Source organism: Choristoneura fumiferana, chromosome 16 (assembly GCF_025370935.1).
Source record: "Choristoneura fumiferana chromosome 16, NRCan_CFum_1, whole genome shotgun sequence".
Taxonomy (NCBI): domain Eukaryota; kingdom Metazoa; phylum Arthropoda; class Insecta; order Lepidoptera; family Tortricidae; genus Choristoneura; species Choristoneura fumiferana.
Genome location: NC_133487.1, coordinates 11080581 through 11105923, shown reverse-complemented (window position 1 = coordinate 11105923; position 25343 = coordinate 11080581). Strand labels below are relative to the sequence as shown.

General features: G+C 38.0%; 2 protein-coding genes across 2 annotated transcripts in view; both read left to right on the top strand.

Moving 5' to 3' along the window:
• Positions 1–5837, top strand: part of jeb (low-density lipoprotein receptor domain-containing jelly belly protein) — a 146916-nt gene extending 141079 nt beyond the window's left edge. Inside the window, exon 4 of the mRNA XM_074099446.1 lies at positions 620–5837. Coding sequence (XP_073955547.1) covers positions 620–679 — 60 coding nt within the window. The 3' untranslated portion in view covers positions 680–5837. The remainder of the gene's footprint in view (positions 1–619) is intronic.
• Positions 5838–8738: 2901 nt separating this feature from the next.
• On the top strand, positions 8739–24697 carry LOC141436456 (kelch-like protein 5). The gene is made up of 10 exons (XM_074099443.1): positions 8739–9106; positions 10236–10396; positions 12026–12228; positions 14731–14928; positions 16568–16750; positions 17367–17519; positions 18031–18191; positions 18880–19087; positions 19563–19752; positions 21063–24697. The coding sequence occupies exons 1-10, from the start codon at positions 8877–8879 to the stop codon at positions 21203–21205; spliced, it is 1830 nt and encodes a 609-aa protein (XP_073955544.1). The 5' UTR covers positions 8739–8876; the 3' UTR covers positions 21206–24697.
• Positions 24698–25343: the final 646 nt, after the last annotated feature.

Below are 25343 nucleotides of genomic sequence, written 5' to 3'. Positions count from 1 at the left end.
CTATATTTTCGGAACCACCAAAATTTGGTTCCGGAAGATGGTAAAAAAAAGTTTTACTCTAAAATAGGTGATTTTTTTTTTGAGCTGAAATGTTATTAGTAAATTTACTGTTAAAATATGTTTGAATAATTCAGTTTTTAGACCCGCAAGCTGAATCCACCAATATATCTAACAGGAATTTAAAAAAAAACACTTAAGTGATTATTTCGTAATAAGTCCAATTTCTATTAGGGAAAAAATAAAATAGTATTTTTTAAGTCACTTATTATCAAGAAATTGGATTTTAAATAATTATCTTTTAAAAACCAACAATAGATATGATTGAAAATTACGTATTTTGTTAAACCGATATAACATTAGCAGCAAAAATAAGTACAAAAAGTCCCAAGCCACGTTAAAAAGACGTAAACCTTAACTATACTTACCTTTTATGCCACTATCGTAATTAATTTTGAATTTTGAAAATATGAAGCCTTTTTTTAAGTTCCTTTAAAAAATAAGTGGATTTTACGCGCGTTACAAAGAACATAAATAAAACTAGTAAATTATGAATTAAACAGGCTTATAGCAATTTCGGCTGATTTTTACAGATTAAACTGACAGATTTTTTTGTTTGCAGACGAAGGCTCACCTGGACGTCCTCGCCGACGCACTCCTGCGATGGGCGCGCGGCCGCTAAGCCGCTCCCCTTCGGACCCCGCCCCAGTACTCCAACACCCTTCACCTCCCCGCGTATCTCATCATTATTGTCCTCGATCGGTAAACCTGTGTACACTCATAAGAGATCAGTGAATGCTACGATCTACTTCTCAGTTCCCGGACGCAACCAGCCATGATTACTCGTAGATGCGTTGAATTGAACGTAATGAAACATATCAAGTAGTGGTGCAGCCTATGCCAAAAACATGACCACTTAAAGTGTAGTGTGTAAGGACTCTGACCGCGAACAGACGCAATGTAGGACAATTCTGCAGGTGCGCGCGAGAATGCGTCGGTTGGAACAAGGAAGTTATGCGATCTGGTTTCGTCCTAGGTAACCGTTCCGCAGCTATATTATTTTCCAAAAAAGATTTCCTACCTTCTAGCACTCATTACACTAAAATGTGAGACTGGTAGTCAACATTGTTAGTCGGTAGATAATTTTATTATTAATATAGAATAGTTCTTCATCTGACGAAACGTAAATGTTTGTCGATTTGTTGATGTATTTATTCTCTTTATGTATTTACTCTATTATAAGTTACAGCATTTCATACTTTATGATGGTTGTAATATAAATAACAGAACTCTAAAATGTACATAATACGAATATTATTAATACTTTATTGGGATTGGTTTAATTACGCGGCCTATTATATTGAACAAACGGCGGCTGGTAGAGCTGGGGCGCAAGCGCCGTACAAGCGCGTCTGCGCCGGCGCCGGCTCGCGGCTGCACGGGCCGAGCCCCCGATGGCTCTATGCATTCCGGGTTGGGTCAACGCTTATGATATTTACAATTACTGAGTTATTTTGAATAAATTTCATCTCGAATAAGGCAGCTACTGTATATTGATTGTTATGAAAAAAAAGTTAGTTACTAAGATATCGTTTCATTCGTTTTATATAGAAAAATATATTGCGTTAATACTGTATATAAATCCATTTCAAGATTATCTTGATATCACCATTAAAATATGTTACGTAGCACTAATTTAACGTACTGACTGAATAATTATTTTATGTTTCACTGTTAGATTTAAGTCTGTATAACAATTATTTTATACCAATGACCACATATTCTAGTCAAATATGGTTCCTAAAGTTTTCTTTTACGAGTATAATAGATTCGCTGACTGTATTTCATTATTAGGTCTTCAAGTAGTTTTGTTTTTTAAGTTCCAAGCAACCGTTTACTTAAGTTTATAAAAAAACCCTATCACTTCTAAAACCTTCCGAAGATCAAATTGTCTCTGTCTACACACTGATGGTGATGAAGGACAAATTCTGAATTGAATTCATTGGCATGAAACATAAAATATTTTTAACGGCCGTCTTATTTTCATAAGCAGTTGCTCGTTTTTTAACACTCACTCAATTGTAAAAATATATTTAAATTAATTCAGTTATAGATAGCTCGATATTTCTTAATTTTGTGATAAAAATGGAATTTCTGCTTATTTTCTACGCTCTAGTTCACATCCATTACGTATTATTAATGTAGTTATTAAGTGATATAATATCGAATCCATAATTAATTTTAAGATATTCAAGTTTATAAAAATTGAGATACGTTCCATAAACTTACCTTGATAAATAAGCAAAATTTTAACAAAGAAAAGAAAAAAACAAAGGAAAGATAGTATTTAAGTATTTCTTGTAATTAAGTAGATAGTAAATAATATAGGGCTTATATGAATAACATAGCTAATGATAAGGTAGTTGCTATGTCTACATTTTATATATGTATGTAGGTGACATATTTAATAGGATCTAATGCACCAAGAATAAATCAGTAGTATTTGTTTAAAAGAAAGCACTGTTTTATTACTGCTCGATTGAATTGTGGGTGGGCTACATAATACTTAACAATTATCTATAGGTAAACTTAAAAGGAATGTTTCAAGACCACAAAGTTGATAGAAACATCTCTAAGTCTGAATATTAACTACCTATTTTCAGACTTTGCGGTCCCATAATTAGAATGAAACATTATTTAATATTATTCTAGAGTATTTACATTCTGATATACGGCTACGTCACTACGCATTGTAAGTAGCTTACTGTAGTCGAATAATAAAATACCCATATACCTATGTAAGGATAGTATTTTAGGCAAAGGATGTGAACTTTAGTGCTACAACGATAAAGCTATTTTGATACTAAGGAGGCACATCAAAGCATTGCGAATAATTAAGATTTTATATTTGTGCATCTATAAATTGACATTCACAAATAGCTCAACACAGAAAATTATTATGAAACCAAATAAACAACGTTATAGTCTGTTAGAACGCTAGTTCTTGAGCCAGCAGACTCGACGATGTTTAATACTCCTCTTATTTATTTACATGTAAAGTTCATTTTATTCACTACCCTCTGCAGAGTAAACAAGCGTATGATTTAGGTTAAAAGGCAATTGCTTTGGTGGAATAGTTTCACGTAGACTTTATCGTTTAGAACGATTATAAAATTAGCATTTTAATATGTCTTTTACTATAATTAACTAATGTTTCACAATCACTTTGAAGTTAATGAAGCTAAGAAACTTTGTGCCAATGAATTCTTAAAAGACTTACAGCTATTAGCTGACAAAATGATGAATTAAGCTGACAAGGTTTAGGGCTGAGAGAATCGTAAATATTAAAGGATGTTTGTAGGATATCATGGACCATTCAAATAGTAATGTGAACCAACGTTCTGCATTGAACTGCTCCAAGTTTCAAAGAAACTTAAAGTTGCAGTTAGTAAACGACTGCAAGTGTAATTTGTGTTGATAGACTTATTTATTCCATTTTATATTCATGTTTATAATTTAGAACCCATGGCCCCATTGTGTTTAAAGGAGAGACAAGTCAGCATTATGTATTATGTTAACAATCACTGTTCAAGTAAAACAAAAAGTTTTTGAAATGTCTGCATTCCGTTTTAGTAGATCTTCTTTAAACAAAGGTTATTCACCAGTAATTTCACGTCGTCAAGAAGTGTGATTGTACATATTTTATTAGAATTTACCGTAATGTTACCTATAATGGATATATTATTAATGTAATTGCACCCGAAATTTGCCTGTTTTGTATGTGCACAGCAATTTATTGTGATATTTTAAATACTATAGTATTAAGATGCAAATCATGATCTCGCGAGTAGACTATGTACCTATCAATGTGATTATAATTAATTTACTTATAGATTAAATATGTATTATGTCAAATTATTCTGTATTAAATACAAACGCAGCCGAGCATACCTATCTAGATTAGACTGGCTCATCTTTAGTTATTTTTTACCTCATATTATTTGCACAGTTACAGTTGCTAGAGCCTATCGTACGCTTGTGTTTTGCGGCATCCACCCTGGGACAGCAATAAGTTGGTTGAAGTAACAACTGATCGATGATTACATTACTTCATCATGATCATCGTGTCAGCCGAAAGACGTTCACTGCTGGACATAGGCCTACCCCACATCTTACGTTACTTAATAGAGCAAAATAACATTATTTCGTCTGTTTTATTGTTTTTCAACTAGAGTGGATGTCGCTTTACAAATTTGTCACTGTCCCTTTTTTATTCGGAATCTTTAGCAATTTTTGTCAATTTTATGGATATTATACTTGTGTACGTAGGAATATATAAAATATGAAAATACTAATCGTTGTCCACGGTTGTCCTATAAGCTGTAGCCACGCGCGGAGGGGGGCCGCCCTGGCCGCCCGCGCCATCACTTCATCGCACCTCACCGCTATGATGTTTATCTAGTTATCGTTATAAAATTATTTAAATACCTGTGTAAGCACATGACTATGAGCACAATTTTTCTATACATTTATTAAGTACCTTTAACCAGTAAGAAGTTTGAATTAAACGTTGATCAAAGTTTCTAGACACTTTTATATTTCGCAAATTACATGCGATAAAACAGATTTTCAAGGAATAAAAAGTATGCTCATTGAATCTTCCGAACTCAGTTCAAAAATTTTTGTAATTACCAACCTATTTCTCATACCTTGATATACCTAAATAACGTTAATCGCTCAAAGGGAAAACTATTTCGACGATGTTTATACATAGTTGAAGTTAAATATTTTTAGATATCACCCTTGTTGGTTATATAATTTACTAGACCGAATACATTTAATTTTGTCAATTAAATACCTACTAGAATTCACTAATCAAATCGTCCCACTGATTTTCCCGCGCGGCAAACTTGATGGATACGAGAGTTATGATTTCATCAGCTGTTTTCCTTGATTATAGTTATTGATTTAAAAATGCAACTATTTTTGTAGATACATATAATCTATTTGATTACCACTAGATAGAGATTTATAAAGTATATATTTTCTCATAGTGTTACGTTTGCCGGAGTAAAAATGGAAACGACTGAGGCGCTTTAATGTTGGGATCTGCAGATGTCAGTGCAGGTCTGCACTCTTGGACGCTGGGCTCCAGGTGCCTATTTAGAGCACTGACAAACAATAGACTCCACAAACAGCTCCGAGTAGATGTCGCCACTCTCATAATTGCACGTCGCGAACTAGACCCATCAACTACGTTCACTGTCTCATTCTTGTTCTCACTGAGAATACTCTTACTTTTTAGCCGTGTCATGCACGAGTTCACTTGACTTGTCATTTCGCAGAATATGTATGCAACTCATATGGCGATAATCTAATAAGTCAGGAATATTACGGAATCGACCGTGAGACTCAACTTATATGTGGGCGTTTTAATTTTCTCCATTTGTGGAGACAGAAGCGTAGTGAATTTTTATCGAAGTACGAACGAGCAGTTGGAATAACGCGACGTAAGGAATGAGATTAAAATTAAGACAAAAACGGTCTATGTACTTACTGGGTACAGCAACGTCCAAGCACGGTGGCTGGATGCGAACCTATTATTTTTCATCAATTAAATTAAAACAATATCCTCCAACCCGGGCGGCAACTGTTTCACATAACGTAAAGGTTTTTCGACTCACGGTCGACTCTGAAATGTGAACGTGGCTTTATAACGACTACGCTATTTTGTAGGCGTAATATACTTTTGGACTATTTATTATGTATTGTTAATTACTATGTATGTTGTATTAAGATAAAAAAAATAAAAACAAAAATAAATGTTAATAAATGCCTCAGCCAGATGATAGAAGTGTTTTATTTCAGTTTCCACTGACGTAGACGGAGACGGAGTGGACGGAATTTGACTATTAAGTATATGTTTTATAAATTAAAAGTACATAATGCCTGTTATCGAATAGAAAAACAATTTTTAAGCTACCTTTACAAATAACAAAGTTATAAAGGTTTGAAATTCAAGATTAGACAGAGAAAGACATACTGGCATGTGACGTCACACGCCAGTACCGCCATACTTGCTGCATAGAGAAAAGCGTTTGAGAAAGAGACAGGTATATAGATTTTTCAAAAAACCACTATACATCCAATTTTCAACCGATTTAAATTTTCTCTTCGCTAAACTATCTGGATATCTATATTTTCATAATAATATTAAGATATGGCAAAATCAGGAGTTGTCAAATACCGTATCATCATCATCTCAGCCGTAGGACGCCCACTGTTGGACATAGGCCTCCCCCACAGACCTCCAGTTGCTTCGGTTGGCAGCGGCCTGCATCCACCGTGAACCCGCGGCCTTAACCAGGTCAGCCGTCCATCTTGTTGGTGGACGTCCTACGCTGCGCTTGTCGATTGGCGGCCTCCACTCGAGAACTTTTCGGCCCCAACGGCCATCCGCTCTCCGTGCTTAAATAATTGCTAGCAAATACCGTATAGCAAGTGTAAACGCCTATTGGCGTGCGCGATTGTCACATGTGTAGAAATTAATGAGTCGCCGCTAAACTCGTGCCGTGGGCCGTGGAAAGCTTTAAGCTACGGAAAATTGACGTTGCCATCGGAGGGCTAGATGGTGCCATACACCGGGCCCCTCACTCTCAGAGGGGCCTCGAACCCTAACCTGAAAATTATGAATAAAAAATAAACCTAGTGGTGCCTCTAAGCGTGTGGCGTAGCTTAAACGCCTCAAAAGTCAATGAAACAGCAGACGCTCCAATCAACGATTAGTACTAATCGTTCGATTGATCGGAGTTGTATTCAATAAAAATCGCCGTGGTCCCTTCGAGCAATATTACGGTAGCAAAACACAAGGTTGGATAAATAACAAAATGTTACAAAGTAACTAAGTAGGTAGTATTTTAAAACTTTACCTATCTAAGTATATGTGGGCGGCCGATCGTAAAATCCGCTTTTGGAACGTGAATAGGGTTTGCAATATCCGTTGCTTTTTTTAAATTCGAATAAAATGAATACTTCGATTTCGATATTCTAATATTCGAATTTTTCGAATAATTTGGATATTTTATGAAATGAAACAAAATAATACTCTCCAAGAACGTGGGAAAGCCGATAAGGCGAGATCTCCGTGATTCCAATACCCGCTCTATTATGGAGGCAATAGAGCGCAACCGGGGAAGTTTTTATCCAGCAACTTGGAAGAAGCAACCTAACAAAGCTAAAAATGCAACTGGCCAAACCGTCTCCTCTAAGCCAGAAATCCTTACCGAGATTGGGTTTTTACGGACAGCTGTATGCTTCTCATGCTGCACAGCCTCTTCCCGATCCAAATGACATCAGAGCCTCACTAACTCACTCGTGACACAAAAAGAGTGTCCCAAACTTAGTTTAAAATAATGCTGGACAATTATAATTAATTAACTTATTTGTTTTTGAATTGTCCATGCACATTCACCTAAGTTTAATCCTACTAATATTATAATTTATTATAAATGCGAAAGTTTGTATATGTGTGTGTGTGTGTGTGTGTGTGTGTGTGTGTGTGTGTGTGTGTGTGTGTAGCTGTTTGTCGTTTCATATGTTTCACGGTAAAACGGCTGGACGGATTTGGGATAAATTTGATATATGCTATATGCTAAATATACATAGCTGGATATCTGGAACAACCCATAATCCATTGCTTCAATGAGGGCTTAAAGCACTATTAGTTAAAGTACTATTAGTTATTCTGTGCTTAAAGACAGGCGAAATATCGCTAGATGGCGCTTGTATCATGACTTCAAAAACCTCACGATACTAACGCCATCTAGCGATATTTCACCTGTCTTTTATTTAGCCCTCAGTACAATCGTCTCCTTAGCGCCATCTTTATTTCTTTCCCACATTCTCTCCTCTCAAGGTTTCGCAGTGTCACAGAATAACTAATAGTACCTAATGCAGTGTGGCCAAAATACGAAAGAACAAAGTAATTTTATCTTCAACTTTTGCGAACTCAAGAATGCAGCCAATATTAAATTGTGCATTGTAGCATATCTAGCACAATTCGACTGTCACAAGAGAGGAGAGCAATAAATAATTGTTATTTGTTGATTAGGCTGTGTGACTCAACCCTATGCCTATGCAAAAGGCCGAAGAAAATCATCGTCACCTAATGTCAAATCTCGTGTCGTGCGTGTGGGAAACAATAATGTACAACTCGGAATGTACGAGCAATAATGTACGACGTAATAATCCGAAGCATTATTGCTTCCAATGAGGGCTATCGCGTATGAATTCGCCGCTAGAGGCGCTAGTGTAGCGTGAGGTCTCCGAAATGTCAAATCTCATAGTTTTTGGGTGAGCTACGCGTGTTTATTTATAATTAAAATAATTTTGTGAGTATTTTGCAATATCTGAAATTAATTATGGCAAATATGCGTTCCGGGGCAATGAATGTCTGTGTTTTGAGACAGTTTTGTATTTTGGAAACCTTTGTCCTCCCTTTTTTCCGAACAAAACGGGGACTTTGCACCACTGTGGCATTCTCGATTTATTTCAATCACGAAAATCGTAAGGCATGATAATCGGAAGACATAATGCTTTGGATTATCACGTCGTACATTATTGCGCGTACATTATTGGTTCCCTTCTAGTTCGGTACGGGGTGATAATGCACGACATGATAATTCGTGCATTTAAGCACGGATTATCAGGTCGTGCATTATTTAGTCGTGCATTAACAAGTCGTACATTAACTACACCCGTGCGTGTGTGACATTTCTTTGTTTTCATACACTTGCTTTGTTTAGAAACCAACTAGAAACGAGCACAGTTATAATTTTTATGCTAAGCTTTATTTTTTTACGCTCCTAACTTGCCAAATCATGTCGGGCTGTGATTCTCAGAAAGCTGAAGCTTCTAAGGATAACATTTCTACTAATTCCATCGACGAGGGATTACCTCGCGAACTTAGCCAGTTAAGTTTGTCGAGCGCCTCCAGCCAAGATGAATTTTACTGTGATAAAGGACATTCCGAAACTGCATTGAAGAATATTTATGGGTATTACCAAGCCCAGAAATTATGCGATGTGGTACTAATTGCAGGAGGAACGAGGTTAGTACCATGACAAAACTTCCTTGTTTTCTTTGTAGCAAATATCTTGGGCTTCTTCTTAATATAGACGTAAAACTTCGTACTTTTTAGTCGTTGAATGAACGAATTAGTTAAATCAACCGTTGAAATATTATCGGCGCATTGATGGTGCACAATTAATCAAAATACTTGCTGAATTCTTGACAGATATACCTACTGTAAAACTAAGAAATTTGTGATACTGATGGAGCTATACTTTCCAGAACTGAATTGCATTGAAGAGTCCTGTTGTTCACAATACTTTATACCAACACTAGCTTTTGGCTGTGGCTTTGCCCGCATGGAATTTGGTTATGGTGAGCTGTTCCCTCAGGAACTGCATTTTTCCAGTATAAAAAGTAGCCTATGTCACTGGCCCATTAACTATCTCCATGCCAAAAATCACGTTGATCCGTCTCTCCATTTTGGCTTGAATGATGGACAAACATACAAACACACACGCTTTCGCATTTATAATATTAGTATGAATGTTACGGGACTGGTCTTGATGAGGCACCGCTTAAACTTTGTAGCATAGTGTATGTTAATTTGTCGATTTATTTATTGTTAAAACTTACTTCAGAATTCAACTAGTACATTGACTAGTCGATGGACCACAATGAAATTAAGTAACAATAGATTAATCAGTGTCCACTTACTTAGTTTTTATTATTGAACTTTGGAAATTCTTCCTGTTTTATCTGTTGTTGTATTTCTATACATACTCCATAACTTTAGCATAATTTTGGTTGATATTAATTGCTGACACAGGATAATTATTTGCATAAAAAAAAATTGTACATGTACAGTCAAGGAAACTGAATGTCATACCAGTGTCACCTTTTCATAATTAATTTTGCTATGATTTCTTTGGCAAATATATGGGATGTCAACAGAACATTAGTAGCATAAAGGTTCCACCCTGTCCCTGGTATGTGATTCAGTTTCCTTGGTACATGCCATATAGTAAATTTTTTCTTCATATTTTTCTTAATAAGTTATCTTCTACTCAATAAAACTATCTTTTGTATCTATTCCTTGCTTTATATTTTATTTTATTGTATGTGTGTAGTGCAAGTTGTATATGGTAAAATTATGTCACAAATTTTAGGATACCAGCACACAAAATTGTGTTGTCATCATGTAGCGAGTACTTTGCAGCCATGTTTACTGGGTCTCTGCGGGAGGCCCAATTGGCTGAAATTACACTTGAGCGTGTGGACGCACAGGCACTCCTGGCATTGGTGCACTACTGCTACACAGGCACTATAGGTACATTTTACTTGTAATTTTGCAATTTGCACTGTCCAAAAGTACTAAAGGATCCATCATATTCGATTTTTGGTATTGATAGCAGAAAAGGAAACCATTATACAAAAGAAATAAACTACATTGCTTAGATTTTTTCCTTTCCAGCAACATATGATTGTTTAAATTGGTATTTATGCACACCACAGGTTGCCTGGGTTATGACCCTGTGGTGTGCACTATACACACCATAGAGCACTTTCGAGAAGTGTAGGTGTTGTCCTTAATTGATGTACATAATGGATGGAATATGGAAAGCCTTTTGAAATGGCAATAACTTTTCAGTGCAGCATCTTTAACAAAATGCATTTGGTATGGTACCATACCAAACAAGGTCTTTAAAGTACCCTGGTTTGATTCCAGAGACCTTCTTGTGTCAGCACTATGTGTTCTATCTGGTCACATCCAACTTAATTGTTTTTTTTTTATTTGATGAGGGTCATACATTCACCCTATGTACGGTTTGTAACAAAAACGAGGATCTCATGCATTTCCTCCTGGAATGCGACCAGATTAATGAGATTAGGAAAAAATATCTAGATCATGTAAATTTTTATAAATATGATCTTAAGTAAGCCTTTGTTGATAGATGGATGATGCAGTGTTGATTTATAAATTATTTGGACATGCTCTCTTGGCAGGGCAGAGTTTAATGTGGTTAAAATAAAAAGATCATGAGATACAGATAAAAAAAATATTGTGCATAAAGCTCAGATGTAATGAGGGCTATCGCGTATGAATTCGCCACTAGAGGCGCTAGTGTAGCGTGAGGTCTCCGAAATGTCAAATCTCATAGTTTTTGGTGAGCTACGCGGGTTTATTTATAATTAAAATAATTTTGTGAATATTTTGCAATATCTGAAATTAATTATGGCAAATATGCATTCCGGGGCAATGAATATCTGTGTTTTGAGACAGTTTTGTCGTTGGGAAGCCTTTGTCCTCCCTTTTTTCCGAACATAACGGGGACTATGGAACACTGTGGCATGCTCGATATTTTTATGGTACGGTTTTAAGGTGTATTAAATATGATTTTAATCTAAACTTTGTTTTCACACCCGTAATAACAGACTTTAAAAGCCATACTTAAAAACCTCACGCAATAGTGCGCCATCTAGTGAGACAAAAAACGATAGCCCTCATTGAACTGCCATTTTTAACATGTTCGTATAATTGACAAATATTTCCATGTACTAAGACATTACATTGTTATATGTAGTGGTGGTTGGTTTTAGTTAATGAATATCTTCTTGATTGTATCGTAACACTCAAGATACTATAATTGAAATGCTGCACATAGGCTTATCTATGCATGTGATTGTTGTTGCATTTACAATAAAAATGGGAAAGATAATGCAATTATAGTCTCCAAAATAAGTATTCTTTTATACCTAGTGCCATCCACGAAGACGCGTGATTTTGTCAAAATTAGACATTAATGACAGTGTAATAATAATCACGGCACGCGTCATCGTACCTCCCATCGCCATCGTACCTATAGATTCTTAAAACAGAGTATTGGTTGCATATTTTGAAGACTTGTCTGTAAATAGGTTTGACATTTGACTGTAATTATTTTGTTTAATTTCCCAGAATTAAGAGAAGAGACAGTAGAAGTCCTCCTATCCACAGCAAGCTTGCTCCAGCTGACCACTGTTACAACCGCTTGCTGTGCATTCTTGAAGAAGCAGCTGGATCCTTGTAACTGTCTGGGGATTGGGCTTTTTGCTGAACAACAGTCATGCCTGGCTTTGCACCAAAGTGCCTTAGAATACACTTATCAGCATTTTATGCAGGTATTTTGTACTGCACTATATTGTGTATTTTTTTTTTGAGGGAGGTGGATAATGTTCATAGAATACTGCCAAGCCGGTCTTGGCAGCATGCCCAACTCATCTGGGAATTGCTCACCAGACGCCTACGGACTAAACTCCACCTCCTGTGGAGTATTGTACTATATCACATATTTGATAATGTGAAAATGTGATTGTTTATCCTACTAATATTATAAATGCGAAAGTTTGTGAATGAGTATTTTTGTTATTCCTTCACGCTAAAACGGCTGGACGGATTTGGATAAAATTGGTATGTAGATAGTTGGATATGTGGAATAAAACAAAGGCTACTTTTTATACTGATATTCCCACGGGATAGGGATGAAATCTCGAAATAACAACCGCTGAGCTTAGAGTACCACGATAATTTTCAGGAATTCCCACAGGAATTTTGTAAAATCCCAGAAATCAATTAAACCGCTGTATCTAATGATTTACATGAGCGAAGTGATCAATATTTAAACTACATAACTTGCATGCTTGCTTTGCTTACATTATTGCTTGCACCTTTGGGAGTATGCTTGCTTGATCATTTGTTTGCATGCTTGCTTGCACTATTTTTTAGGGTTCCGTAGCCAAAATGGCAAAAACGGAACCCTTATAGTTTCGCCATATATGTCTGTCTGTCCGTCCGCGGCTTTGCTCAGGGACTATCAATTCTAGAAAGCTGTAATTTTGCACAAATATATATGTAAACTATGCCGACAAAATGGTACAACAAAAAATTAGAAAAAAATATATAGTTCCTCCCATAGACGTAAAGTGGGGGCGGTTTTTTTTTCTCATCCAATTTTGTAATGTGGGGTATTGTTGGATACTCGTAGGTCTTTTAAAACCATTAGGGGGTTGCTAAAACGATTTTTCGATTTAGTGATTTGTTAAAATATTTAACTTTATAGTGCTAATTTTCATTAAAATCGAGCGTCCCTCCCCCCCTAAAATTTAAACAGGTGGGTGGAAAAAAATTCAAAATTCAGGATGGTAGCAAGTATATCAAACTTACGAGGAAAAGTTTTCCTGAGTCAAGTTTTCTTGAGAATTATTAGTAGTTTAAGAGTAAATAGCAGCCTAAGGTATAAAATATACCTAAACTGAATAAGTATTTATTTTTGTAAGACTCATTAAATTAATAGTTAAAAAGAAGACAAAGAAAACTTACCTAACTAAATATATCTATATATATGTTACTATAAAAATGAAAATTATAAAAAGAAAGAAGGGTTCCCATGATGCTGGTCGCATTACCTCTTTGGACTGCAAGTGCGATCCACTGGGATAAATACGTGCCAGCTCTTGGGTCCCCAGAGGTGTCGACCAACCGGGAAGAAAGGGCCTTTATGAAACACCTCATGTCGGCTGACCAAGGCCCTAAAGTCTCAACAGCAAGCGCCTCAAACTCATAATCTTTTATTAAAGAGGAGTACTTGCGGCGGTTGAGGAGTTGGGCCTGATCAACCGCAGCGCCGGCTTGTAAGCTAGTTGCCTGGATGTGGGACAGAGTGAAAGTATCAACGCATGTAGCGTCCCACACCAGGGCCCTACCGAGCTTGGAATATTCCGTACAAAACCCGACATCCTGAGAAAAATATTACTTAATTTTTTCGTAATGGCTACGGAACACTATTTTGGGCGTGTCCGACACGCTCTTGGCCGTTTTTTTTCACATTTGAGACTATGCTTGCTTGCTTACTTACATGCCTGCTTGCATGCTTGCTTAAATGCTCACTTGCATGCTTGCTTGATTGCTTGCTTCTTTGAAATGTTTATGGTTCACGCGAACAAAGCATGCTCACTTGCAAGCTTGCTTAGATGTTTGCTTGCATGCTTGCTTGCGTGCTTGCATGCGTGCTTGCTTGATTGCTTGCTTCTTTGAACTGTTTTTGGTTCACGCGAGCGAAGTTGCGGGTAAAAGCTAGTTCCAAATATTAGTGATCATGCTTCCTAACAAACTTTATAGTTACTTTGATGTATCCATAAATGTCATATTTTTACCCTACCCCTATGCCCCTGCCTGCACACTTTCCCTCCATACCATTAGGAATCATGACATGTATTTTCATATTATATAGATATATATAATATTAGTGGGATTATACCAAACAATGAACCATTGTTTGTCACTAAACAATTAAAGATCGTTTGTTTTCATTGATGATGTGTATTGTTATGATATGAGACTATTTTCTTTTGTTTTCTTAAGAATAAATAATAAAAATATACCAAATAATAAAGATAAATAGTGAATTATGTATGGAAGTACAGTGAAATAAATTTCAAATTTGATGACAATGACAAAAAAAATATCAACAACTGAGACTTGAAATACTTTTTAAGTAATCCGTCACTCCAAAAGCCCTTTTAATTAAAAAAAGTATACTGTTACTGTCTGCCAATCAAGCAAAGGTTGTCACACAAGAGCAGTCAATGCACATAAAAGAATAATTAGCATCTGTAATTTTTCAGGTTGTGAAACACCAGGAGTTCCTGTCACTGCAAGTTGATCAGCTGGCCAGTCTGCTCAAATCTGATGATCTTAATGTGGTGACGGAAGAAAATGTCTTTGAGAGTTTAATGACTTGGGTTCAGCATGACTGCCCTAAGCGCGAGCAGCATCTGCCCACTCTTCTAAAACTGATCAAATTGCCTCTGTTATCTTCTGAGGTTAGTATTCTACATCAGTGGTTCTAAAACGTTAACCATTTTTTTATTATCATGTTAATATTGTGCGTGCGACACTCATATTTTCCTAATGATATGATGCGTAGGTACGGTCGTCGTGCCCGTGGTAAAAAACAACACTGGAGACCTGGCCGACAAAAATAACTACAGACCGATATCATTAGCGACGATTGTAGCCAAAATATTTGACAGTGTGCTTAATTCACAGTTAAGTAAGCATGTGGAACTGCATGACAACCGATTTGGCTTCCGACTACGTCTGTCAACAGAATCCGCTATACTGTGTCTTAAGCATACTGTCAAGTATTACGTCAAGGGTAAGACCCCGGTTATTGCCTGTTTCCTTGATCTGTCTAACGCTTTTGACCTGGTTTCCTACAACATACTTACTATGGAAAAAGCTGAATAAAACCAGTGTACCACCGGAAACGGTGCGGTTATTTAGATACTGGTATGGAAACCAGGTCAACAGCGTTAGCTGGGCAGATGCGTTGTCGGACGAGTACAGGTTGGAGTGTGGGGTGAGACAGGGGGGTCTGAGCTCACCAACACTCTTTAACTTGTATGTGAACGAGCTGATTGAGACGCTTAGCAGTGTAGGTGTCGGCTGCCATATAGATGGAGTTTGTGTGAACAACATAAGTTATGCGGACGACATGGTGCTTCTGAGCGCCTCGGTCTGCAGTATGCGTAGGTTGATCAATGTATGTGAAGAATATGCAGCAAGTCACGGTCTGATATATAACCAGAAAAAGAGTCAGTATGTAGTATTTGGGAGCGACCGCAACAAGACTTTAGAGCTTCCTGCAATCTACGATGCCCGATGGAAAGGGTAAATGAATTTAAATACCTAGGTCATATTGTGGCGGCTGACCTCAAGGATGACATGGACATCGAACGGGAACGGAGGGCCTTGTCGGTGCGTGCGAATATGATAGCTCGGAGGTTTTCGGGGTACTCCAGGGAGGTAAGGATTACTCTATTTAGAGCTTTCTGCACTTCCCTGTATACCTGTAGCCTTTGGGTTCGATATTCGCAACGGGCATATAGGGCCCTCCGAGTCCAGTATAATAACTCGTTCCGGGTGATGGTGGACTGCCTCGCTTCTGTAGCGCGTCAGGGATGTTTGCGGAGGCGCGCGTCGATTGTTTCCAGGCGACCATGCGCGGGCGCGCTGCGTCTTTGATGCGCCGGGTGCGGGACAGTCCCAACACCATCCTAAAAATGATATCGGACATACCCGACTGTCCCATAATGCTACACTGTGCAGGATTACATTCCCCTGCCAGCTCAATACAGTATGAGCTAAAATTGTCATTTCTTTAGTGGGTGACACTCTTTCCAGGCCCGGATAACACCGACATGGAAATACCGGCCCTGTTTTTTGTGTAAACGCCCATACTGACAGGAGCTTCTATGGGCGTGTACACGAAAAACAGGGTCGGTATTTCCATCCCGGTATTATCCGGGCCGGGAAAGAGTGTCACGCTTCTTTAGTTATAACTATGTATGTGTATAATTTACTAACCCCTTCTTAACTGTAGTTACTAATATATTATGTGTCTTTTGTTATATGAAATAAATGATTTGAATTTAATTGAATTGAATATATCTCTTTCAGTATCTAATTGATAAAGTAGAGCAAGCTTGCGGAAATTTTGCGGAATGTCAGCCTTTGATCATGGAGGCTGTTAAATGGCATTTGCTTCCTGAGAGAAGGTCGCTCCTTTTCTCCCATCGCACAAGGCCCAGGACTTCTACTATTGGCCGGCTGTTGGCCATAGGAGGCATGGATGGATATAAGGTATGTATCAAATAGCTTAAAATTACAAAAAGGTACAATTCATTGACATGAAATATGTTTTTAGGGAAATTGAACTTACTGTTGTGAAATTTATTATCAGACTCGCCTGCTTTACCCTTAGAGGGTTTATGAAGGGATTATAGTAAAGCTAAGCTTATCAACGTATTTTTACTAGGAATAAATTAAATTGCAAAAATATGACATTGACAACCATAGTTGCCAAAAGCTCGTGCATTGGTTGATCCCTGTAAAGCGGCATCCATTAATTACGTCATGCGTTTAGGTGAGGGAGGGGGGCTTACTCAATCTCACGTGAAGTAAAGCGTGGTCTCGGCTAATATTAAGTTCTTTTTTTGCAAAATCTGATACCTTTTAAACGCTTAAAAACCTTTCCAAAAGGCAATGTCTAAAGAGGTTTCTCTTCAAAGCTTACACAATATTTGTCTCGGTCTCTTTACAAATTACAAGGAGTTAATAAGCAGGTATTGTGAATTTTGTGAAACGAATGGTGTCCAGCTAAGTCAGCGGATGACAAGAATAAAAGTCAACCAGTGTCCTTTATTTCTGCACAAAAGCAATGGTTATATAAATGTGAAAATTGATAAAATATCAACAGGGAGCCAGCAATATGGAGATGTACGATCCGAGGACCAACTCTTGGACATCGTTTATGAGAATGGGCGCAAAGAGATTACAATTTGGTGTTGCCGTAATGCAGAACAAGCTAGTAGTAGTTGGAGGCAGAGACGGGTTGAAAACTTTGAACACGGTAGGTTTAACTTAGTGAAAAATATTTACTAAATTTGGATTTTGTCACCTTGATACATTTGTTCAGCTCGTCGTTATAAAGACGAGGATTTAAATTCGTTAAAAAAAATTATTTTAGTTATAATAGATAATATGAATTATCTCTTGCAACATTAAATAGCTAACAAACTAGTCATTCAAATGAACTAAAGTTACAATGTTTAGCTAAGTAATTAACTTATTCTACTAAAACTCCATGTTGTAGGTAACAGCCAAAAATTTCGTAATTATTTTTTTCCTAAATTTACAACATATGGACATTGAGCCGCGTTAATAATATGATTGCCAAGCATTAACCAGCGTTACAAGCGTGTTTTGTTTGCCTTGGCTAGTGTGGGTTTGGAGGAGCTTGTATTCCCTCGGCTGCAGTCCCGGTGTTGAATACAGATCAAAGGGCTAACCCTTTTAGGCTTGTAACGGCCGTGGTTAGTTGGATGATTAGCAAGCTATAATTTTGAACTTGCTTGTGCCAGGTGGAGTGTTTTGATCTGACATCGTTGACGTGGAGCACCATAGCGCCGCTGAACACACACCGGCACGGGCTCGGCGTGGCGGTGCTGGGAGACGGTCCCAACGCACCGATCTATGCCGTCGGTGGACACGACGGCTGGATCTATCTCAACTCCGTGGAGCGGTGAGGACTTTTGTTACTGGACTTGAAATTGACTTGAAAAAGTTGGAAAAGCTCTCGGAAATTTAAATTTAAGAAACGGATAGTTTCAATTCCCGTACAAAATGTGAGAAGTTTCTGAAATTTTCCTGTATGAAAAAATCCGCAAGTTTGGAAAGTTTTTTGGTAGGTACATCAGTACACATGCTTGTCATATGTTTGTGCATGTTGTATTGTAGGTGTAAGAACTTTTTGATCACAGACGTGTCACTAGCAGCGAACGTGTTAAATTGTTTGGATAATTTTGTTGATCGATCAAGTAAGGGAGAAAGTCGGCGTCGCGTCGTATCAAGAGTTCAAGAGGATAGCTCAAAGGAGGGATGAGTGGAAGATACTCCACCGACAATAGTGTAACTCTTATGGCCTTATCACACGTGCGATTTGCGGGCGAATTGAAAGCGAGGTGAGCGCGCAGCCAGTTCACTGCGTGAATTCGCTGCGAGTGTGTAACGATTTCGTCGCGAGCGCGCAGCGAATTCGCTGGCGTACTCGCGGGAAAATTGTCATAGCGTCCAGCTCTAGACGCGACAAACTCGCTGCGCGCTCGCAGCGAACTCGTTACGCACTCGCGGCGAAATCGTTACGCGTCGCAGCCCGCAAATCGCAAGTGCGATAGATAAGGCTCTTCAGTTAAAGAGAGATTATTTTGTAGATGGGACGCGTGCTCTCGCACGTGGACGATGGTGGCGCCGATGGCGGGCGCGCGCAGCACGTGCGGCGTGGCGGCGCTGCGCGGGCGGCTGTACGCGGCGGGCGGCCGCGACGGCGGCGCCTGCTTGCGCTCCGTCGAGTGCTACGACCCCGCCACCAACCACTGGACCAACTGCGCGCCCATGACGCGCCGCCGCGGCGGCGTCAGCGTTAGTTTAACACACAATTTTCACTAGCTAAAAACAATGAGGTGTCTTGACAGGCGAAATGTCGCTATAACTAGACCGTTTAAATGTGTCGTCGCCCGCGCGGAACAGGGGCGCGGGGGTAAGACGACAAAGGGGACCGAGAGATGTGCGGGCGGCGGGCTCGCGTAGTTAAAACAAAAATGCGCCTGCCGCCCGCACCTCTCGTGGTCCCCTTTATCGTCCTACCCCCGCGCCCCTGTACCGCGCGGGCGAGTACTCATTTAAACGGTCTAGCTATAGATGGCGTTAGTATCGAGAGGTCCGTTTGACGTTACAGCCTTGCTTGTGATTGGCTCATTTAGTTATTTAACCAATCATCAACATGCCGAGATCCGATAATGAAGCAAGTGTAACTGACAGCTTTCAAGCGTTAGCAGGGTATCTAGGGTATTCTAAATCGATGATGATGAAATAAAAGTAATGGTTTATTATGTAGGTATGTGCGGCGGGCGGGTACTTGTACGCCCTGGGCGGGCACGAGGCGCCGGCGAACACCGCGGGCGGGCGACTCGCGTGCGTGGAGCGGTACGACCCGGCAGCAGACTCGTGGGTGCTCCTGGCACGGCTCAGCTACGGCCGGGACGCAATTGGCTCCGCCTTGCTTGGAGACCGCATCGTCGCCGTCGGTAAGACATTTTATATCTATTTACTAGCGGACCCGGCAGACGGTGTCCTGCCCGAAAAAACACCACATCAAAATTAAGATAACATACCAACAACAGCGCCGGCTCGATTTGTAGCATTCGCAATTCTTAAACGCTAAGTTTGTTAAAAAACGTCAGGACTCAGGAGGATATATAGTACCTACCTGGGTGACCGAGCTCAGACTCGACTCAGAGATAAGACCAAGCTAGATCGATTCTTCATTCCCGAAAACCCCTGCATACCAAATTTCATCGAAATCGTTGGAGCCGCTTCCGAGATCCCCGAAATATATATATGTACTAACTTGTGCCCGCGCCTTCGCCCGCCTGGAATTCGGATATCGCACTGTTCCCTCGGGAACTGTGGAGTTTTCCGGGATAAAAAGTATGTCACTCAAGCCCATAAACTATCTCTATACCAAAAATCACGTCGATCCGTCGCTCCGTTTCGACGTGAAAGACGGACAAACATACAAATACACACGCTTTCGCATTTATTATTATTAGTATATATATATATACAAGAATTGCTCGTTTGAAGGTATTAGATAGATAGATAAGATGCGTGTGCGGTAGTACTCGTGAGTGCTACTGGCGAGGCTTAGCTGCGGCCGGCGGGATGTCATCGACTCCGCGCTGCATGGCCACTGCATCGTTGCTGTCTGTGGAATACTAATGTCGAAAATAGCCTGAATGGCTTCGAGAATGAATGGTACGGCCGTGCCTTTGTTTTTGTTTTGCTCGACTTGGCGGTGGCACTGCCGTGCCCCGAGATGACAATGACCTACTAGCCTTTACCCTTTAGCCTATAAATGGGCAGATAAGTTGGACGGAAGGGAATTTAAGATTTTGGATTTAAGAATAGTTGTAAAGATGATAGGATATCTAATTGCGCGCGATAGTGATTTACAAATATTTTGAAGGGAAAATTTTAAGGAGAATCGCAAGAGGAAGACCGAAATAGATTTATTTCCACCATATTAAGGACAATTTTAATGCGGGGTCATTTAAAATAATCAAAAGGCTGGCGAAATATAAAAAGATATTTAAGTAAGTGGAAATTACTGTAGAGTATAAATACCTCTTTGCGTGAACCATTTCGAGTTGCGTTGTATGAAAACACCCGCATAAAAATTCTTATCTCTTGACTCAGTGGTTAAGATTAAATTATTAGTGACGAGATCCAGCTATTAAAAAAAATAGTTTATTAAAAAAAAGTTTATTAAATTTCACCAGGATACGGCAGATTGGTTTAATTGCTACCTTGGATTTTTTAATAACTTTCTTCACAGGTGGTTACGACGGCGTACAATACTTGTGCGTGGTGGAAGTATACGACTCCGAGTCCAATTGCTGGCGTAAACTGGCACCGCTGACAACCGGCCGCGCGGGCGCCGCCGTCGTGGCCGTGCCGCCGCCACGCGCGATGTTCTGATACCGAGTGTTGGACCTCGCTACCTACGTGCTCCACTGAACAACTCGGCCACTTTTTCCGTCGTTTTCATCCAACTTAGTGAGTTAGTGGCCAGTACAAGAACTGGCAATGGGGGCGCGAAAGAATATGCTAGACTTCGCTTATAGGGTAGTTGATACCACTAATCAAATGACATAATTTTTATGAACTGTGATAGTTCTAAGTCAAAACCCAATTCCCCTAAAGATTTTTTATGGTACAGTCGAATTCATAAACTTGTGAGCAAAAATTTGATCAAAATATCTGAACACGACTCTATTGTTAACGGCGTAGTGGCGTGTTCAGATATTTTTGATCAAATTTTTGCTTACAAGTTTATGAACTCAACTGTACTACCTATGGTACTACTTAGCTGTGAAGTAACTTATTAGTCAATTCAATTAACTGACTACTTATTTATTTCAAAGCTATTAAAAAAATAATCAGTTTGTAGGGGCTAAAATTATAGAGTTATTATTAGAGCTGTATTTACTAGACAATGAGGTAAAATACCCTATTCTGGGCTCTAGTAAACTGTACTGTGCCACTTGCTCCTTCATTCTGTAACAAGGAATTTAATATCACAACCGGCACTGAACTAAGTAGCGTTATAATATCTACGATATTGCTCCGACTTGCATGAAATTGCGAAATGAGAGTCGAACACGTCTTTTATCGCTTTCGTTTGTGTTACATTGTTTCATATTATAAATTAAATACTTTCAGAAGAAACATAGGTAATAATATAGTCTATACTATCCGGTATAAAACGCTTGGTGATAAAAATTACACCGTAAACCTGTAGCGACAACAGTAAATCTTAATATTTTTTTCTCATTTCATAATGAAAGATCTCAAAAAGAATTCTTATCTTTAATAAAAATCAAACTATAATTGATTTAAACTATGACTATCTTAAAATATTAGTTTTTAATATGACTTAGCACTGATGGCTTTATATTATTTACATTTACTTCGTATTAAGTAGTAGTAATATTTCTTAGAGGCATATGTCCAGCAGTGGACAAATATATTCTGAGAAGAAAAATAATGTTTCTTATGTAATGTGACTATCGGAAGCCACTAATAACAATCATGTATGAGAGGTGATATTTTTTAAGATCCATTATCAGTAATCACAACTCATTTATATTTTAACTAAGACCGAAGAGGGTTCGTGAATGAAGTATAAATAACATTGTGTCAAGCTTTCGGTCCCCTTAGTTAGACTATGGTTGACTTGTATAAAACGCCTATAGGCATAAATTCTGTCCATTGTTTATTTTTGTCAACCGTGCAATAAAGTAGGTATGACTTTAAAAAAATATCCGAAAGTACTTATTTAGAGGCTTTATGTTTGCCTTAGATTATCATTGTAGCTATCAGTAATCACTGTAATCAGTATTATTTTACTCGTAGGTTTGAAACTTTGACGAATTTATGTATGTTTATTATTATTTTGTAGGGGACCCTCCTGTGATGTTAGAATTGTAGTAATGCTAGGCAATATATGGTATTCTTATTGATTACAATTAGGTTTATTAGTGCATCCCATTGTACTGATTTCAACTACGGCTAGTACCTATAGGTTGATCGTGAACAACCCAAATATTATTATGTCAATTAATGACCTCAAAAATATAGATTTATATTTAGATATTCTTAAAGTAACGACGCTTGTCGTTAATTTGCCGAGTTGGTTGATCTCATTGGGTGTTATCTTGCTTTCTAGTAAATTTCGCATGATATTGTAAAAAAAAGATATTTTTGTGAACACATTTACATCACGCACGATATTTTTGTAGAAACGTTTGGTGCCAAATCACAGCTTTTTAAATCAGCTGTAAGTACGTAATCAAATCAATGTGTAGGTGAGGTACTATGAGTGCTAGCTTTCTGCTCTCGCTTTCTATGAATCTACTTATATGTTTAATTGTAACAATACTACAACCATCAGGATAAACATTAATTAACCGATTTAATTTAAAAAGAAATGTAGATATTTTTTACTTTCATTTGGATTGGGGTGACAGCATTCCCTTAACAGAAAAATATGTAAGAAAAGACGAGAGGCCTTTACGTTAAGTCTTATAATTTTGGCTATAATTACATCAAATGCACATTTTTGGTGTAAGAGCTTAGAATAGTGTTCATGTTAAATCCAGCTATCCATGTAATCTACAACCCTAAGCAACTGCTCAGTACAGTGGTTCAAATGTTATAGGCCCATATGTTGTGCATTGATACCTAATTATGTCACAGAATGTAATGAAGATCTCAATGTAGGGGTTGGAAATTTATGTGTTGTTTGAATTTGGTGCGGAGACTATTTTCAGATTGAATGGGGAATGGATGAAAAAATTAAGAAACGCTTGTAACTTTTTATATCAATAGGAATAACCTTTCTAATTAACAGAAAAAAATATCAGAGGTTTTAGTAGCATCAATTAATTTTTTAAAATTAAAGATTTTTCTTTACCGCCAAATTACGACAGTCCGGTCGGTTACGGGTTGTTCCATAGGCCAGGATAAAAAACATTAAAAAAGAATTTATGTGTCTTTGACTCGATCGTTTTGACAGGTGACACTCTTTACTGGGCCGAATAATACTGACATGGAAATACCGACCCTGTTTTTCATGTACACGCCCATAGAAACTGACATGAGCTTAGTATAGGTAGAGTCATAGTGCCGTGGTTCTTATTACAATGTTATTAATGTCTAATTTCGACCAAATCACGCGTCTTCGTGGATGGCACTAAGTATATGCATTTACGTTCCTTTTAGAGCTTTACTCAATTCTGCATTTAATTCAATATCTTAAACGTGTACAAATCACTCCCAGTCTACACATTTTATACACATATTATAAAATAATAAACGATTGGTAAAATGAATCATATTTTTATTACTTATTAGTTTTGCTGCTACCTATTGGTAAAATAATGTAAGTACCCACCTTGTACCTACTATGAACAAACAAATACCGTAACCAACAAAAAGTTGAAAACCCCCCGACTTTGTCACTTCAAAGTTCAATATCTCAAAAACGGCTAAAACGATTTTGATAAAACATGTCTAAGAACCATCGCTAAAAACCCTGCTTTCAATTAAAAAAATGCATTCAAATCGGTTCACCCGTTTAAGAGCTACGGTGCCACAGACAGACACACACCCAGACACACATAGCGGTCAAACTTACAACACTCCTCTTTTTGCGTCGAGGGTAGATAAACAGACTAATAATTTGTGAATTTTTAAACATTACTTATGCTAGCACTACACTAATATAAAATGACTATGCACTGCGCGAACAACGGTGCAGTGAGAGTAATGATTCTAAATCGCGATTTTAGGATAAAATTATGTGGCTATTCAATAATTCATTTATACTTATTTTCTAATGAAATTGTAATCGAGTGCTAGAGTACCTTAGACTTCCATGTATATTTTTATGAATAAATAGTTTGATAGATAAAACAGCATATTTTAATTTGTTTCCCTCTCCGTGTAACTATATATTAGGAACCTTTTCACAATACCTATGTAAATAAATATTATTTTGTGGTGCGGTTGTTGATCAGCTTTTGTAAATAAATATAAATTGTGTTAAAAAAACATTGTACCTAAATAGTAAATAGTATTTTGTGTGTAAATAAAAACAGAATTTGCAAGCTTCCACGATTATTTCAAGGAGGCCTACCACGCTCTCTTAATACGATTCAGTTTAGGTTCTAAACTGAACTGCATCGCTATTTCGTACAGTCAGCGTCATATAGTACGTAGCAGTCAAGATCGCCATATACTTGAGACATCCAAATAGTCATTAACATTGACCCAATCAAAGCAATCAAATTGCTCAGCAGGAGTAGGACAATAGTCGTCTTCCTCACCTACATACTAGGGGTTTCAATCCTTCCTGCTGGGTCGTGCTGAGTCACCGAGTTCTTTCTTTGGGGCCTTCGTAGGCCAAGGGCTTTCGTAGTCGGTTCCGTTTTTTGTTATTTTTTTGTTAAAAACTGTCTTTGCTTCTCTCTTTTTAGTGATTCGTAGCCAATAGTACATCTCACAACGAGTCCATTAAGCCCAAACACGATTTAGTTGCTTTGTTTTATTACAG

Coding starts and splice junctions, on each gene's coding strand:
- LOC141436456 (XM_074099443.1), top strand. CDS start 8,877: ATGTCGGGCTGTGATTCTCAGAAAGCTGAAGCTTCTAAGGATAACATT. Junction 14,929..16,567: donor TGCCTCTGTTATCTTCTGAG/GTTAGTATTCTA, acceptor TATCTCTTTCAG/TATCTAATTGATAAAGTAGA. Junction 19,753..21,062: donor AGACCGCATCGTCGCCGTCG/GTAAGACATTTT, acceptor CTTTCTTCACAG/GTGGTTACGACGGCGTACAA.